This window comes from Alosa pseudoharengus, unplaced genomic scaffold, assembly GCF_046254945.1.
Source record: "Alosa pseudoharengus isolate Yale_2024_CS ecotype anadromous, Long Island Sound unplaced genomic scaffold, YU_APseudo_1.1 YU_APseudo_1.1_scf_17, whole genome shotgun sequence".
NCBI lineage: Eukaryota > Metazoa > Chordata > Actinopteri > Clupeiformes > Clupeidae > Alosa > Alosa pseudoharengus.
In genome coordinates this window covers 27473232-27490831 of record NW_027468640.1, presented here as the reverse complement: position 1 = coordinate 27490831, position 17600 = coordinate 27473232, and the positions used below count along the sequence as shown (strand labels likewise).

The window sequence follows — 17600 nt, the reverse complement described above, 5'->3', positions numbered from 1 at the left end:
CATAGACTTCTCCTGCGTGCAGTCCACTGGCGGGGAGGCTGCGGGAAAAGGCACACACACAAACATGATGATCACATATGAGCAAGCAACTTCAGACCATCTTGTTCTGTGTGTGTGTGTGTAGCCACTATTTAGAAATCTGACAAAAATGGACCAACTTCGACTTAAATAAAAAAAAAACATTAAAAAAAACACAACAGACAAGCAGACAAGCTTCTTGACTATAGACAAAACTCCCAAATCCTGCTGCTTATGATTATTTTCAGTCAGGTGACTCTTTTCCAGTGTGTGTGTGTGTGCGTCTGTATGTGTGTGTTAGAGAGCTGAAGATTATATATATATATATATATATATATATATATATATATATATGCTGGGGCGCAGGAATGTTTATCCCTTAACCCGTGCCCTTTGACCCCTGTGTTGACTCCCCTCAGTCTTACCGGAGCCGATGCAGGCTGCCCAGGGCGGCAGGCGGCACGGCGCCGTGCTGCTGTAGAAGGTGCTGATGTCCTGGGGGGCCAGCAGCTCGGAGAAGAGCGCCCCCTGCAGGCGCTCGGGCTTGCAGCGCATCAGCGAGGAGCTCTGCGGCGAGATGTACACCACCTTCCCTGACAGGAAGGACACGGCGATAGAACAGGTGTCCTGGAGGGGTCAGAGATAGAGATAGAGAGGGAGAGAGAGAGAGAGAGAGAGAGAGAGAGAGAGAGAGAGAGAGATGAGTACATCTTACATGGGTGTAGTTTAAGCGTTTTGTGTCGGGAGGAGGCAGGGAGAGAGAAAGAAGGGGAGGAAGATGGAGAAAGAAAGAAAGAAAGAAGGGCTCCAGGGAGAGGGAGAATACAAGAAAGAAAAACAAAGCAAAATGAAGAGAGAAGAGGTGATTTGAGATGGTGGGTGGAGGGAGAGAAGCAGCACAGAACCCCCTGGAGAACACTGGCCACGACACCACCCGAGTACAGGAACATCACCCAATGTCCCCTCATCAGGTTAAGCAGGCATGCAGAACATGAGCTCTTCCCCATTAAAGTCATCAACCACTGCCAAATAAGATGGCCATCTTTCAAATTAGAAATAATACCAAGGAAAGCAAAAGTATGAGACCAAAGATGGTTGCTTCCCATTGAAAATCAAATCAACTACAATAAACCAAATCTTTATAAGGGTGAAAACAACAGTAAAAAAAATAGTAATATTATTATTAATATCATAAAAAGAATGTTAATGGATTTGAACTATTACATTTTTTAACATTTAAGGCTAATTAGGCAGAGGGCTTGACCCTGAAACACTTGATATTAATTGTGTGATTGCACAACAGGCAGCTAATGAAAACATGCTTAATTATCAACATTTATCTAACTGTGCAGTAATATCTACTTAGTGAGTGGAGTGTGTGTGTGTGTGTGTGTGTGTGTGTGTGTGTGTGTGTGTGTGTGTGTCTGTGAGAATGGTTAAAAGGTTTTCAGAGTGTGCTTCGCCTCTGAAATGAGTACCACTCTATAAATACGATACTGATGTGAATTAGATTGGATTTGAAGTGGTTGAAGTGGTGAAGTGTCAGTGGTTATGTATGTAACCCTCTCATTTTCCTCATTACAAGACGGCTAGCTAGCATTGTGATTAAGTTCATCTTAACAGTACATCATTAACAGTACATCTGCCTCCTATGTGTGTGTGTCCGTGTGTGTGTGTGTGTGTGTGTGTGTGTGTGTATACGTACAGTGTTCTTGAGGGTGTACTCAGATGTGATGTTGTCTAGCTCATCTATGGTAAAAGCGGAGAGGTCTAGACTGCAGCCATGGCACTCCTCAATGTTCCACTGGTGGTAGTACTCTTGATTGGCTAAGGAAACAAATACATACACACTTAGAGTTCCATTGTCATTGGCAAAGAAAGAAAAGGAGAAACACACAGGAACACACACGAACACACACACCACACGCGTCCCTGACCTACCTCGGACTTGCTTGACGCAGCTGAGCGCGTACTTGAGTGCGTTGAGTGTGGACGAGCGGCCCTTGGGCTTGCGCTCGGCCGGCAGGCGGATCTTGAGCTCTTTGAGGGCCTTCATGAGCTCCTTCTGGGTCTGGACGCGCGCCGACTGGTCACTGCTGCAGCCGCTGGTGCTGGGGGGGTCCCGCTCCGAGCTGCCCCCACTCAGCAGGCTGTAGCCCACCGAGCTGCTGGGAGGGGACGGGCTGTGTGAGTTCAAGCTGGAGAAGGGGGGGGGGGAGAGAGAGAGAGAGAGAGAGACTAAGCATATATATCTTGGAACACAAACATTCAAATGTTGCATTTTGGGAGACGCAGAGGAGAGGAGTAACAAGTTTGAAGGACGGAGATGAGGAGAGGCTGAAGGTGGAGTACAAATGGAGTGGTGAAAGAGAACAGGAAGAGAGAGGGGGGGGTACATAGAAGGACAAGGATGAGGATGAGGATGGGGTGACAGCAGTGATGTTTGGGACATGAACTTGATGAAAGTGTCAAGGAGAACAGAAAAAAAGAGTGAATGACAAAACAGAGATAAAGAGAGTGAGAGAGAGAATGAATGAATGAATGGAGTCTGGTGTAGATGTAGGACGGGAGGGAGAAGATGCGTGAGAGAGGGGAAAAGGGGGTGAGTGTTAGGGCCGAGCGGGGGGGCATGGAAGAAAGATAAGAGAAGAAAAGAACAAGGACATGAACAAGAACAGAATAACGAGGCCAAGGGAGGAGAGGATAAAGAGATAAGAGAACATTACCGGGGGACAAAACACAGAGGACGCATTTAGCCATCAAAATGGACTTAAATAACAGGAAAGAGGGAGGAGTGGGGAGGTAGGAAATAAAGAGTCTCATCACTCTCCACCTAACACACACAAATACACCTCTTCTGACTGACGTGCACCGACCTCTCTTTCATTAACACTCCCTCCCTTTTGACGCACCGCCTTTCAGTCTCTCATGGTCATTATATATATATATATATATATATATATATATATATATATATATATATATATATATATATATATCACCATGAGAGACTGATGAAAAGATGCTGAACATGAACATGACTACATATAATTTAGCACTGAGTCTCAATGTCTATCTCAAGCAACACATACATGCGTCATTGGGCCTGTTTTCTACTTACTGCCAAAGGTATAGTAATCATCCATCATCATAGTCATCTGAAAGCTACTTTCTCATGTTGGGGAACAGTGTCTATATCCATGTTTGACTGACTGTCAGGATGTCCACGGTGTCCAAGGACGTCCTTGTTCCCTTACCTCTTGTTGCTCTCCGTCGTCTCCAGCATCCCCGAGTCCTTGCAGTTGTGGCTGGACGAGCTCTGGTAGCTGCGCGGGAACTGCATCCCGCGCGAGCCGTTGTCTCGCTCCTCGCTCTCCCGCTCGCCGGAGTCGTTGCCGCTCGACAGCGCGTCCGTGTCGTCCGAGTTCGTGCCCCGTGGGTCGCCGCCCGACGAGCCGCCGGCCCCTCCCGACGCGCCGCTCGGGGACGAGCCGCTGTCCCTGTTGACGCCTTCCGGGGACGTGGAGCCTCCGCTCATGTCGGGAGAACCGTGTCCGGCATCTTCCTCTTCGTCCGCCTGCCCCCCTCCGCCCCGTGTGCCGTTGCTAGGGGCGGTGTCATGGTTCTCATAACTCATACTAATATTACACTTCTGATTGGCCGGTTCAATGATCACTGTGTTTGGCCAATTTGTCTCGGTAAGACTGAAAAACTGTAAATAAACTGTCGACTATGTGGGACTGCAAGGTCTACAGAACAGTTGAATCATGATTGTCTTTATGTCAGTCAATTGCTTCAAAACAGTAAGGCTTCCCATAGGTTGGAACGAGAGTAAAATAATGATCGAAAATCGAAGGATAAACGCACACTCCCGTTAAAACCTTATGTTGTATTTGGAACCAGGTTGAACAATCTGGAGTGTGTAGATGGAGCCTACACGCTTAGAAGCAAATGTGACAATGCAGGTGAAAGAACCGGTAGTTTTTTCAACTGCAGTTATACATAAAAGTCGTTAACTTCGAAAGGTCTCAGCTTGGAGAGGCTGACAAAAAAAAATCCCAGAAAACTGGAATGGCGCTTACAAAACAAACTTGGCTACCACGAAGCAGCCAGATGGACTGTTGGGTAGAGTGTGAAGCAGACTGCTGCACGATGAAGGGTGAAAGAAAAAACCAGACGCGAGCGAGAAGAATCTTTCTCTTTTCGTTTCAGCTTCGGCTTGATTGTCACTCCTCTGAAATCATGCACGGGTCCTCTTCACCTCCTCTAACGAAAGCCTCCTGTGAACAGACAAAATGGGACAGAACCGTGAGGTTGAGTGGACAGACCATGGGAGATACCACCAGTTGTCCAGTCCTACAGTGGAATCATTAATAGGCTAGCTCTCATCCCCGGGTTCTCTACCCATCCTTTGAAAAGAACAGCAGTGCTGAACTGCAGTCAGTGTCCTGGGAATCCTCTAAGAAACCTGTGTGACTGCAGCTTCAAATGGATGCAACCTTTTCAGTTCAAAGAGTGGACACACATAAAGGGAACAGGGGGGGTATGCACATGTGTGTGCACATGCAGGCACACACACACACACACACACACACACACAGATATGTGTGCACAAACAACACAGATATCTAGGTGTTATTTGTCTCCCTGAGCTCTTCAGTATACATGCATTTGATGCAATTGTTCAGTGTCAACAATAATGTTTCATAGCATTAAATAGCCACATGTGAGCTTATAGGAAAATATGGTTTGTAATAACTGTTCCAAAAACATACGCATTACAGTGAAATCTGTGCATGTAAGTGGCGGACTTTGATGGCCATCCCTACAGCCTTTTCTCTGCCTCCCCTGGACCTCAGAGGCTGAGCGCATGCTGGTCCATGTGAGCTTGAGTGGCCAGTGCCGTGAATAACACCGAGACGTGGAGGGGAGGGAGGCTGAAGCACCAAACACACATGCGCCTATTCCACCCTCTGGCATGCACACACACACACAAACACTGATTGACCAGACCTGCTGGAACAGCCCCAACTCATACACAATCACACACACTCACACACACGCACACACAGACACACACACACAAAGAGTGAATGACCAGACATGCTGGATGAGTGCCAACTGACATTAACAAATAACCCGACGCGCAGTCTCTGCCAGCACTGTGGCAAACACTGTCCTACCAGTCTGTGCTTGAGTGGTTTATGAATGATAAAAAAACACATAAACACAACAAAAACTAAAACCTTGCCAGTAAAACTCCACGTTACAGTGAAGCAATCTAGATGCACACACACACACACACACACACACACACACACACACAAAATCAAGCTGTTTAATATGTTTGACACCTGCTTGAGGCGGTGTAAGCGCCGACTTTTATCCAAATTAAATTACACTGTGCTGCGTAAATTACACCCTGCACCTTAGTGACTTGTGTCTCCCGAGAGGAGCACTGAGGAGCGAGGGCTTCATTTATGACTGGATGAAAAACCATGCATATCACCATGCCAACCATCCCACAAGCCCACCTGCTCAGAGCAGGATGCTGGGCAGAGAGAAAGAGGGGAGGATGCTAAGATGGAGAGAGAGAGAGGGAGGGAGAGAAAGAGAGAGAGAGAAAGGTGAGGGTGAACACTGAAAGGCTCTCTGATCCATCTCCAGTCTACTGCGTCATGAACAGGCACCTTAAGATGACCTTCACTTTTCCAGGGTAATTCTTCAAGGGTGCCCGACTTCTCTCGACGCATGCAGCCTAAAAGTGTTGTCAGGTCTGTCCTGTCTCTCTTGAGCGGCTATTTTGGAACAGTGCCTTCATGTCCCACACCTTCTACTGACGCACTCGTACACCTGCCACCTATTTTCTGCCTCGGAGACAAGTAATCCTATAAGCCAGTGAATGGCAACCTAAGAAGTAACCAGGATGACACTGCACAACAACTGTGTGGGCATGTGTGTGTGTGTGTGAGTGGTGGAGTGAGGTAATTCATGCCTTCACTGTTGGGTCTGGGTATGTGCGACTGCAAAGAATCTTAAGATCACATGCTTGGTCCAGGTAGGCCACTTATTTGATTTAGCAACATCATGGTAATGGCTTAGGGATTCTTTAGTAGATGAGTAACCTTGGTAAGCATCAATAAAAGTTGCACAATACCTGTTTTGATTCTGTATAAGCAGGTTGACAGGAACTGATGGGACATTTGATAGGTGGCGTTTGGCCACCTATCAAATGTCCCATCGGTTCCTGTCAACCTTTGCACTCTATCTGGCTCTGTTTTTGTTGATGTTCATCATCTGGTATTCTGGTATTCAGACAGCAGAGGAGGAGAGGCAACAGTGAGAGAGACAGTGAGTGTGAGAGAAAGACACAAAAGAGAAAAAGAGAGAGACACGATAGCAAGCATGACAAAATGGGACAGATATGGGATACAGGTGGGACAGACAGAGGTACAGATAACGAAATAGAAAATCAGTGGTAGAGACAGACAGATAGAGAGAAAGAGAGAGAGAGATAGATAGATACAGTAGATAGATAGATAGATAGATAGATAGACAGATAGATAGAGAGAAAGAGAGAGCCAAAATGTTCTCAGTAACATGATGGACATGGACCTTCTCCATGCATCTCAGAGCCCAACCCAGTAGGAAACATGTGAGTGTGGGTATATCTAAGTACTGAGGCACACTTCCCACATCCTCTCCTCTCATCTTCTCCAGTCTGAACCAGCCAGCCGTTTGTGCTGAAGAAGCAGCCTACATGCTGCATCCAGTCCACCCACACATACACTTTCACACAGACACACACACACTCGGTCAGGACCCATCTCCATACTTGCAGGCATCAACACAATAACAACCCTGCGGAAAACAAGACCCCCTGCATAAAGAAAAGCCTATAGCATTCATTAAAACATCTTCAGCTGCCTTCATTCTGCTGTCACAAAAGGTAGCTTTCCAGAGCTGCCCAGCACCCAGTCTTCACTCTCATGACTTGCCCATGAACCTACCCTTACGTTACCTACCCTTTGAGAGCCTGACCACAAGAATAGTTTACTACAACATAGTGCTGTCGCTTTTGGCTTTTCTCTATCAGTATAGCCTACGCTATCATCACAGCGTTACAGCGCAGAAAAAAAAATTGTGATTGATACATTCATTTAGAATAATACTCTATAATATAATAATACAAAATTGCGCTCCCACCCCGGCACAAGAATAAAAGCAGCACAATGAGTTGCACCCACCGGTATAAGAAGAGGGCGATGCGGGCGTATTCGGTGCTTGTAGCGGAGTTCAACACATGGTTTGAACGGCTATGGTCGTGGCGGTTTAAAATAATGATTCGTGGAGAGGATTTGACAGTGGGCAACCTGAAAACCCACTCGTTGTATTATAATGGTAGGCAGAAATTTGTAGAATTATTCTGCTTGCTGGCATTCCCCGTAAGAACAGCGCCCTCGCTGCTCATTTCTGATTATTCGCCTGCCGTTGAAAGCATTGCATAATGGAGAAACGCGATTGGTTGGTGGCCTTCCACTCGGTCTGCCTACGACGCTCCGTGTAAACACTCAGCGCACGTGTACAGAGCAGTGATTTCATTAGGCCCTCCTCGCTCCTCACTGGTCAGCTCCACTAGCCAATGACTGAGTCTAGCGTTCTCATTTTACCCTAAACCGGACTGCGATTGGTCCATCGCTCGAGCACATTCTGAGCGTAGGCGACTATCACCTGCGCTTTCACGCTTTCGTTCATATTTTAAGTAATTTAATAATTTAGCCTACTGAACTTCCTAAATGCACACCCAGTTGTTCGACAAAATGCCCTGACTGACAATTTAACACTATGTTTTGACCTTCAGATAGAAAGCATGGTAACTTTACCTGAAATAAAATCATTGACTAAAATAATTGTAGGCTATACATTGATACTATCCTAGAAATGAGGTTATCTTTCGGTGTCTTACTGTGTGCCAGTTCCTTGACGTCTTTCTCAGATAGGCTACGATTAAGCCATTTCCAGGTCCTTCTCACAATAGTCTGCCTAAAGATAAACACTCTCTGCTCTGTCAATTCAAGCCTTTCACACAGGTCTGAAATAGTCACCTACGCACCAGAAACATTAAAGACGTAGGCAGGGCTACCAGCCTAACTCTAGTGAATTCTTTTGTATCTATAATTCTGGGACGCCACCTCTCTGGGTCTGCCAGGCCGCCAGCCTACAACTCCCACAGTGCATTGATTTTTTATTTATTTATTTTTTGTCCAGAATCGCAAATCCCCCCCCCCCCCCACCCGCTTTGCTCCAAAGGAGATGGAGCGAGAAAGAGGGTGACAGTGCACATGAAGAAATTCCATATGAATTATAGCCTACGCAGTATTTGTCTGTCGCATACAAGGTCATCAAATCACAGCTGCTATATGAAACCAACTCAGGTCAAATAAAATTGACTGACTTGAGAATTACCGGCATACATTTTGATCTGAGGAATGAAGATTTTGTGTCTTGTTTGCAGAGGTTTTGTATATGTAATTCTTTGTCTCAAACTATCTATAACAAGCTTATTTGTCTATAGTCTTTCTATTTTATTTTTTTATTTTTGAAATTCACCTTTAAAAAAAAAATTTAAATAGGTGCAGACCTAGCCTGCAACATATGCAAGCCATGCAAACTATTCACAGTGAACACAAGTCATCCAACTAATGTATCACTATCTTCCAAAAGGCAGAGGTAACATGACATTCCCAAGTGACACAGTTCTTGTAGTCCACTAACACCATCAGTGCCCCGATGGCTAGGCAGCTGCCATGCAGTAAGCCAGTGAGCACACAGAGAAACTGGAAAACCAAGAATACGATCACTTTACATGGTGTCGTATATTATAAAGAATGAGAAAAGCTTTGTTGCCAATTTTATATTTTGTCTTTGCTATATTTGTCTTTGCTTTTGACCTGGTCAGTCTCTGTGTGCTTCAAACTCCCTTCACACCACCAAGACCTGCCTGAAGCACGCTCTACAATACATGCATCTTAATCTATATTTCACTTTCACTTTGAAGAATCCACCTATTATTAGCTCTACTACCCAGATCATTAAATGGATTTAATTTCTTCAAAGAAATATACTTCATTGGACAGTGACAAATAGAATGAGTCTAAAAAAAAAATCCAACCATGGAAACAGAAAGTCCTTGAGATATAGATATGGCTGGTGTAATTCAGTCCTTGGCTTAACACCACTTTGTTACATTAAGTTACATCTTTTTACAATGTTCTTTTCACTACATCTCCGTTCTATCAAAAGTAGCACGTAGCAAATCCAAAGAGATTACTTAGCAGCTGGGTTTTCCTTTTGCACCTTGAGATGACGAACAGACAGACGTATGGTGGATTACATGAAATACAGCATCTAAATGAGCCTATACTTGACCTAATTATATTCAGATAAGCCCAGACAATTTCCACCTTTGTAAGCAGTGAACGGCTACAGCCCGGAAACGTCCTCATCCCAGAGCTATCACGTCTCTCCTGTGCACATCACCAGCTGGGTGACTGATACTATCTGACCGCAATGAACAGTGGCGCTGCTGCACCACCCATCTCCATGCTGCACTCTGAGCAGTGTTTCGTGGAGGAAACAGACTGACACTTATAGGCTAGCCTACTGGAATTTGTTTACATTTTGTGGTGCAGATTCCTCAGCTAGCTGCACAAGCCTGGCATATGGCAGAAAGCGACTGAGTAGAAACAAACACTACTGAATGGAGTCATTTGATGACAGACAGAAATAAGGCACATTAAAGAGATTGTGAGGGTGGTGGGGGGATTCTCATGGGTAGGCCTATATGAAGCCTATCTTCACACAGGCTAAATAGACATAACAATACTGTTCTGGTTTCTCAAAGTGGAATGTCCTTCAATCACTGTTCGAAATGACATGGGCTATCCCAACATTGGCCAAGAGGTGACCTACCTAGGTGGAGGTGACCTACCTAGTTGACACAGGTTGACTCATTCTAAGTACCTATGCATCTGTATGCCTGTCAGGTAGCCTATCTGCATGGCAAAACCTCACGTTTTTGGAAAGGGGTATCAGTCTAGTTGGCAAGCTGATAAAGCTGAAGCTGATTTAGTGGCAATGGCCATCACTGCTGATAGTCACACCAGAGCTCTCCATATTCTGTTTGAAATCTCCGTCTCCCTTGGTTTATGTTCAGGTGCAGGTGTTGTAGAAAATAGCCTAACCTAATCTATTTCTTTGTGGGTAGGCCTATGCTACTAAAAAAGAGGGGTGGGGGGCTCTCTCAATCGTAGGCTACGGCACCATCGCATACCCACACACTTGTCATCTTTTCATTTTATGCCTGGTGAAATGACAAGTAGCCTAACTCCACATCCATTTGATGCTACCTGTGGGAGAGAGCATGACGGCGAATGTGCACATGCGCCTTCTGTGAGCTGTGGCCAACTTATGCAACTACAGATGGTAAGAAAAGCGCACATCGACTAAATAAGTGCCGATACAAACAGAGCTATGCAATATCTTTAAGATCTTCTACCTGCTGACACCTTTTTCACACTATTATAGTCCAGTTACAACAAATTTAAACACAAACCGTCATGTAGCTATCTAGCGTATTTGTATGATAATGTAGACTATATTAAAGAGACATTTACCGAGTGATTCCACGCAACACAATGTTATCATGCAGCAACTGGCTATGCAATGACATCCACTTATTGCATTACAGTGACCGGACATAGGCTACGGCTTACAACGTGAGAGCAGCGAAAAGCACGGGTGGACATTCCAGGAGATTTGACATTATTCACGTAGGATACTGAGCAGCTACCGTTAAACAGTCAACAAATAAAAAGCACTGTTAAAATGAGACGTTGTCTAGGCTATTTTATCGCAAAGCGACAGACAGTCACCTTAGTATCAGCAAACGTTAGAGATTAATCCTTCTCACCTTTTAGCAGCAGGATATAGGATATTATTCCCCGGTTCTTGATGGCTGATGTCAGTATCGAGACGTTGTCTTCATAATAACTTCATAATAACTACTCCTCAAAACGCAGATGTCGGAGGTTTGGTTATAGTGTCCCGGGTAGATTCAGCCTCACTCATGCACTTCTCCAGATACTGTGGCACACATTTGCCTTCACCACGCCAGTACACGCATAGATACACGTGTTTGTGTACCTTTTTTTCAAGGCATTTACTTCCCGAAATATTATTGGTTTGTTTTTCAGCATCGCTTCGCCTACTCAGAGCGGGCTCTGCGCCTACTCATAGCCTACTTTATTCTGATTGGCTAAGGTGGGAACGAGGTGGGAGGAGCTGGCCGCACGAGTTTCAGCTCTCACGTTGCACCGTGCCTGCTCTGAAGGGAACACAACAAGCAGAATGTTGACGGCTACTGTCGTAGTACCGTAAATTATAGAGTAAACGTCCCTACAGAAATTCAGTCCATTAAGTGGCATGCAATGAACAAGCCATACAGGGGGAGTTGTATCGAATATAATTTCCTATGTGTTACGTGAACCATTATTTAACTTAATTACTTATTTAATCACTTATTGATAATTAGACCTACTTCACAATATACCAGGGTTTCCGTTGTCCGGTAATTACAAAGAATTTGGGTAATTCTTTACCCAAAGCATTCAGTAGGCCTATGCGTTCTCTGTATGATCTGCAGGGTTAGGGCCTCCTCGATGAGGCGATTACTGGTCCGCGGATAGTTTCTGGCACAATTAAACGGTATCATTGAACCGCGGCCAAAAGAAAAAGAAACTAAACATTTCCCAGAATAGGAAACATTTCTTAATTTATTGTTATCAAATAAAGAGGCATTAGGGCAGGGGTCTCAAACACCCGGCCCGCGGGCCAAATCCGGCCCGCGTCCGGCCCAATTATGGCCCGCGACGTATGTCAAAATAATAATGTAATCCGGCCCTTGAGACTATTTTTAATTGCGACAAACAACGATACTGATTAAAATAGACGATAGTTCCAAGTACGGTGACAAATCTCATTTGTACTCTGCTCCACTATGTGCTAGACATCCAGAGCTTCATTCAAATCCAAAATCGTTGCGCAACGTTTTCAGGAAATACTTGTATTACACGCGAGAAACACAAAGACGTGCATTTGTAATGACGCGGAAGCGATGCAGACCATAGTGTTGCATAAATTGAAGCAGAAATTAAGCAGAAATATAGGCCTACACCAAATGTTGAAAAACGTTTACGTGTGATGGAGTCTTAGTTAGGCTATGTTATTCACCTATTCTGAAGGACAATATCCTTTTGGAGATTATGATCGATCGTCTATTGAATGGAGGTGCCCCTGCGTGTATACGACGGTGTCCACTAAGCATACCATGCTTATTTCGACCCTCTGCAACATAGCTTGGAAGTTGCAGTGGTAATCGTGATGATAGTGTCCGTAAAGGACGTGGTACAGACAGCAGGGCTAGTAGAAATAGGGCTCTAAACTACAAAGTCACCCGCAATATGATGCGAACTTCTGGGTACTCAGATTACCCGCGATAGGAACTGATTTGACCAGAATACTTTATTGTAGGCTTTGTGGTTTAGAAACCATATACATCTTAGGTGTTGGTATACATCTTAGGTGTTTTCCTGTTAATTTGTTATGTGGGTAATATGAAAAAAGGAAAGTAAACCTGCTCAAATATGTTCATCCAGTATTTACTGAAAGGTGCATAATTTGAGGTGCTTGCCATCCAGTGGCAAATTAGATGGGTAAATTTACCCCCTTCATAAACTTTTGTTTTACTCAAAGATTTACAGTAGGACTTTATCTCTGACCACTTTCAAGCCATGGCCTTTTGAAATTTTGATATAAAAATCCAATGGTGTTGCTTTCTTAACCATGACGCCTATAGTTTGCCAGGTTTAAAAAATTTATGAGAGGAAAATATTTTTATTTGGTGTGAAACACACACATACCTGTTTTTATGCTTTTCATTAGTTTTATAATTTGTATTAATATTTATTTTATCATTATTTTATTTATAAGCTAAGGTTGCTAGCAGAGGTGTCTAAAACTAGATAAAAACACTTGCACTTTCTGTTTGCAGTTTTGTGTGGTATTTGAAAAAAAGAACATTGTCAGAAATAGCCGGCCCTCCAATCAGATGACGTTGGCAGAATTGGCCCCCAGCTCATTTGAGTTTGAGACCCCTGCATTAGGGGGTAGTGTTGTGAGCGCTCATTCTTGTGTGTGCGCATCTGTGTAAGTTAAACAGTCACCACTGGAGATAACGTAGCAGCAACAAACAACTAGCCTTTTTAAAACAATGAACGAAGCGGACTCTTGCTGTCCATGAAAATATACTGGATAGATCTTGTTAGGCATGTTTAAGTTAGGCTAATGAACATGTTGCATTCTATACAGCCTGATTATGTCGTTCTTTAAGCTACATAGCCTGTCTCCAGTTTTCCTCAATTTGACTAATTAAGAAGGGATAATAGGATATTTGACCAGCATATCATCAAAATGTCCGGAAAACGAAACCTCACCATTTTTTTCTAGCGGAAACTCTGCCTGTATACATGTAGGCCTACTAAATAAAACTATGGCCGCGCCCTCTAATTTCGTAGGCACACAGCAATTCATTCTTTACGGTGAAGCGAGCTCCTTGCATGCACAGTTCCACGTGTTGGCAAGGCACTGAACAAGTGACGTCAATTTGGGCTCAGAAACCTATGCAGTCACGCGGCTGGCGAGCTGGCCAGGCTCACGCAAGCGCACTGCATCGTTCACCCAACCCCCATCCTTCTGCCTTGTCAATGTATGTGAAGGACTGAAATGAACCCAGTGAACTTATATACTGGTTGTCAGGCCATGTTGGAACGAACCCAAGGAACCCGTGTCAAACATAGCATCCAACGCCCCTCACCCAAGAGAGAAAATAGGTTAGCATGGACTGCATGGACGTTTTTGTCTTAGTCCTAAAAAAAACATTTGACACAAGCATATTTTAAGGGGGAATAATTGGTCAATGTGGGGGTGTTTGGTTATATAGGTAATTTAGGGATATGTGCAACATTTTAAGGCTTTAGTCTATTTTTGTCTGCGCCTATCGTAGGTCTATTGTACACATTTTTATCACAAAAAGTTAATTAGGCCTTCTTGTTACAATTGCCTGTCAGTGCATGACAGCTCCCAATTAAATCAAACAGTCCATCCCATCATTTTAACGAATTGCCTAAAAACGGATGCCCGTTGCAAGGACCGTTTCCTGAATAACATGGGATAGGCCATCAAGTGTTTCCTCATAGAGGAATTACATGCATATAATAATTCAAGCGAGAAGAAGCTCACCTGAGTAATATTGCTTCTAGTTGCTCGATACCGGAGATGTCCAGAATTAACCTCTGATTTCGAAGAAAACAATAAGTTATCCTGTGTGCGCGTCCTATGGTTGGATGGGCGGAGTTTACACACACACACACGCTATACACACATTCACCCACTAACCCACAGCATTCCATCATCCACAGTAAACACATAGAGGGAACACATAGGCTATCTGGGATATAGGTGACAGCAGAGTCATAGGCCTAGACTAGAGACTCTAGGCTGCTGTAGGCTTATAGTTCCTAGGCTACTATAAATGTGTTTTTTCAGTGGACCCGTTGCATTTTTTGGACATCAAGTTTCTGTACGTTATAGACAGGCTTACTGTATTCTCTGTGACCTCTGAAATTCGCCTACAAAAAAGAACCAAAGCTGCCATCTTTGCCTATATAAGGAGATCCGGGTGTTGATTGAAGCTAACATAAAACAACTAGGTGGCTTGCTCTGGGGTAGCAAAAATCTAAGTTTGCCGTCGTAGGCTACAGAAGATCACAGGAGCTATAGGCTACTCTAAGGCAGAGGACAAACGTGTGTTGAGCAAACATCAGCATTTCCAATTTCTTCGTCCCTGCGAAATTTAACAGGTGCGATATTCAAAACCCCCATGTTGATTTCCCATGGGAAAAATGGCAAGATACCGGATATCAAAGATGGCAGCTTTTTTGTAGGCGAACTTCAGAGTCTATTGCAGTGGCAGTTGAGGTCATGTTGAATCAGGGTGAGAAGGTTTTGTGTGACAATTAGCTACTATTACAGATATACAGAGCTCTGAGTAACTGTCATGTAGAACTTTTGAGACAATCAAAGAAGTTGCATTTTATACACTCACTGGTATCACTATAAAATAAATGTTTCTGTTTGATATGTCAGAGCCAGTTAACAGTATCAGCTACAATAGTTGAAAATAGTAGTTTCAAATAAAGCTGAAAAACATACATTAAGCATAATAATAGTAACAATAGTAATAATAGCTGCAAAGGTGAATAGATTTGTTTCTGGGCCAAAAAAATTGTAGCATTGTTATAAAACCTTTAAAATCTCTAAACAATCACAAGTAGGGCAGTTCATCACAGTCCACCCATTGCAACTGGACTGATGAAAGGTACACCTGTAGGCTACATTGTATTTGGGAAAAACAGAAGGTAGCAGCATAATGTATTTATTTATTTATTATTAAATAAAACAATCCCTGTCAGTTTCATGCAGTTTTCAACAGCTATCAAGAAGAGAGGTCATGTCATGGATTTTTGTGAATGTTTCTTCTTCTACATATGCATAAGTTTAGTCATCTAGTTCAAATGATATTCAGCTTTATTGTCAATGCACAAATTAAATACCAGTAGTCTAAAACAAAATACCGTTTTAACCAGTGGTGCAAATAACTGACATGTCCAAAAGGGCCTTCATGAAATGCGTTGCGAGACTGTTCATACACATTTTAACGGGCAAAGTTGAAGAGCTACTGTCCGTTATTGTTTGTGCAAATAATATGCTGATTCATGTTCCCTTGCATTTTGCAACTATGAGGTCCATGGTTAAGCTCAATCTTTGGATTTTCACCCAGCCTAGTCCATGGTAGGCGCCAGATAGAAATATTGTTTAATTTTGCGATTGAGATATCCGCGCACTGGCGCCCCCCCTGCGACGTGTTCGCCCCCCGGTTTTAGAGCTATTCTAAATGCAAAAATGCATAGAGGGAGTGATGACAAAACCGTGACTGTTAACAAACTATAAGCTATATAAGGTAGGCCCTATGCTAGGCCTATTACACAACACAAATTGTCACTAGGCTATGCTGGCGACCCAAATAAAATCTCCTTTGGAACCAATGGCTTACACCTTACAGTATCAAGCTGCCACCTCTTGGCGAAAAGTTAATAGTTTTGCATATCAGTAGTAATACATTTCACGTAGCTGTGTGAATCACGGAAAGGGCGAATGAAGTAGACACTTCTAAATGGAACCCAACCCACTGTACAGTAGCTCAAGGTCTGTGGCTAAAGCAGCCATAATGAAAGCATTACCATTGTTTGGATACTTCACACACACGTGTTTTTTAATCGCATAGACTACAACTACCAAGCTGGAATCAAAGCACATCGACTCCCCTCTCACACCCTAAACACGCACTTCGAACAAACAAAAAGCGCCTCAGTCTCACGGAATAGCCATAGGCAAAACTGTATCTGACCGGTGTAACGTTGGTACTAAATCATCCATCGCAAAGAATGATTTTTGTAGCACGTGCAACAAATATGTGTAGGTACAGCCCTGCCCTGAATAGGGTGTGGGCGTCATGACGTAATTACTCCGCCATGTTGATTGCCTCCTTTACCGCTACTCAGACTACTGCCTATGACTACTGCGTAATGTACTCCCTCTCAGCCGTTAATAATGCTGATTTTGTCAACATACCGGTACCTGGCTTCTCTATTGAATGCGTCCCGGTAAATTCCAGATCCTTTTCGGGATTATTCCAGATCCTTTTCGGGATTTTAACATATTTCTTCTATCTATTTTTCTATCTATTCTTTCTCAACTCTACTTCTAGCTACGTCTCTTCATTCAACAACGTTATGTCAGAGTTATTTTAACGTTCGCGTAGCCATCAACATGGCCGCCACGTCCCACAATGCAACGCGGATCCCACGCCCTATACATCTCAACGTGCGCTCTAAAACATCTGGTTTAAATGGAGATGTAGATCATCACGGGTGTGTTAATAAACCTACATTGTGGCGAGTTGACACAAATTATTCACTTTGACGAATTTATGTAGTTTCAGTTACTTTACTTTGAGCCATGCTCTTCCTTACTTGAATCACCTTTGAAAATAGAGGATTGAAGTAGCCTATATGGGTGTTTGGCATATCTATGGGTGTTTGGGAATGAATGTTGACTCAGATGCTTTTTGAGACCTTAAGCAGAAATGACCCAGCCCGGTGTTTAGGATGCATCATAGACAGGTTATCTTTCAGGTAGCCTATATATTTTCCATTAAAAAACCATCACGTAGCAAACGTGTTGTGGCTAACTCACTTAGCTCCTGTTAGTAGCCTAGGTTATGGTCATAAGCAAATGAGATGACAGTCGAAAGATACAATTAGTGCTGTTATCGATTTGCTTGGTAGCCTATAAAGGCATTTATGTTTTTCTACAAATACATCAATAATCAAATTGGCCTCCAT

At 43.6% G+C, this 17600-nt stretch overlaps 1 protein-coding gene across 3 annotated transcripts in view; it reads right to left on the bottom strand.

The window, feature by feature from the left end:
* Nucleotides 1-11171, bottom strand: part of per1b (period circadian clock 1b) — a 23828-nt gene extending 12657 nt beyond the window's left edge. For 2 of the 3 annotated variants that reach the window (XM_076289177.1, XM_076289178.1), the window contains exons 1-6: nt 10991-11171; nt 3276-4298; nt 1960-2216; nt 1724-1845; nt 444-645; nt 1-38 (exon numbers count right to left, since the gene is read on the bottom strand). The exon at nt 1-38 is cut by the window's left edge and continues 157 nt beyond it. In XM_076289177.1, the coding sequence (XP_076145292.1) occupies nt 1-38; nt 444-645; nt 1724-1845; nt 1960-2216; nt 3276-3655 (999 nt within the window). In that variant the 5' untranslated portion in view covers nt 3656-4298; nt 10991-11171. The other variant, XM_076289179.1, reaches the window with a different exon arrangement.
* Between the last annotated feature and the right edge of the window lie 6429 nt (nt 11172-17600).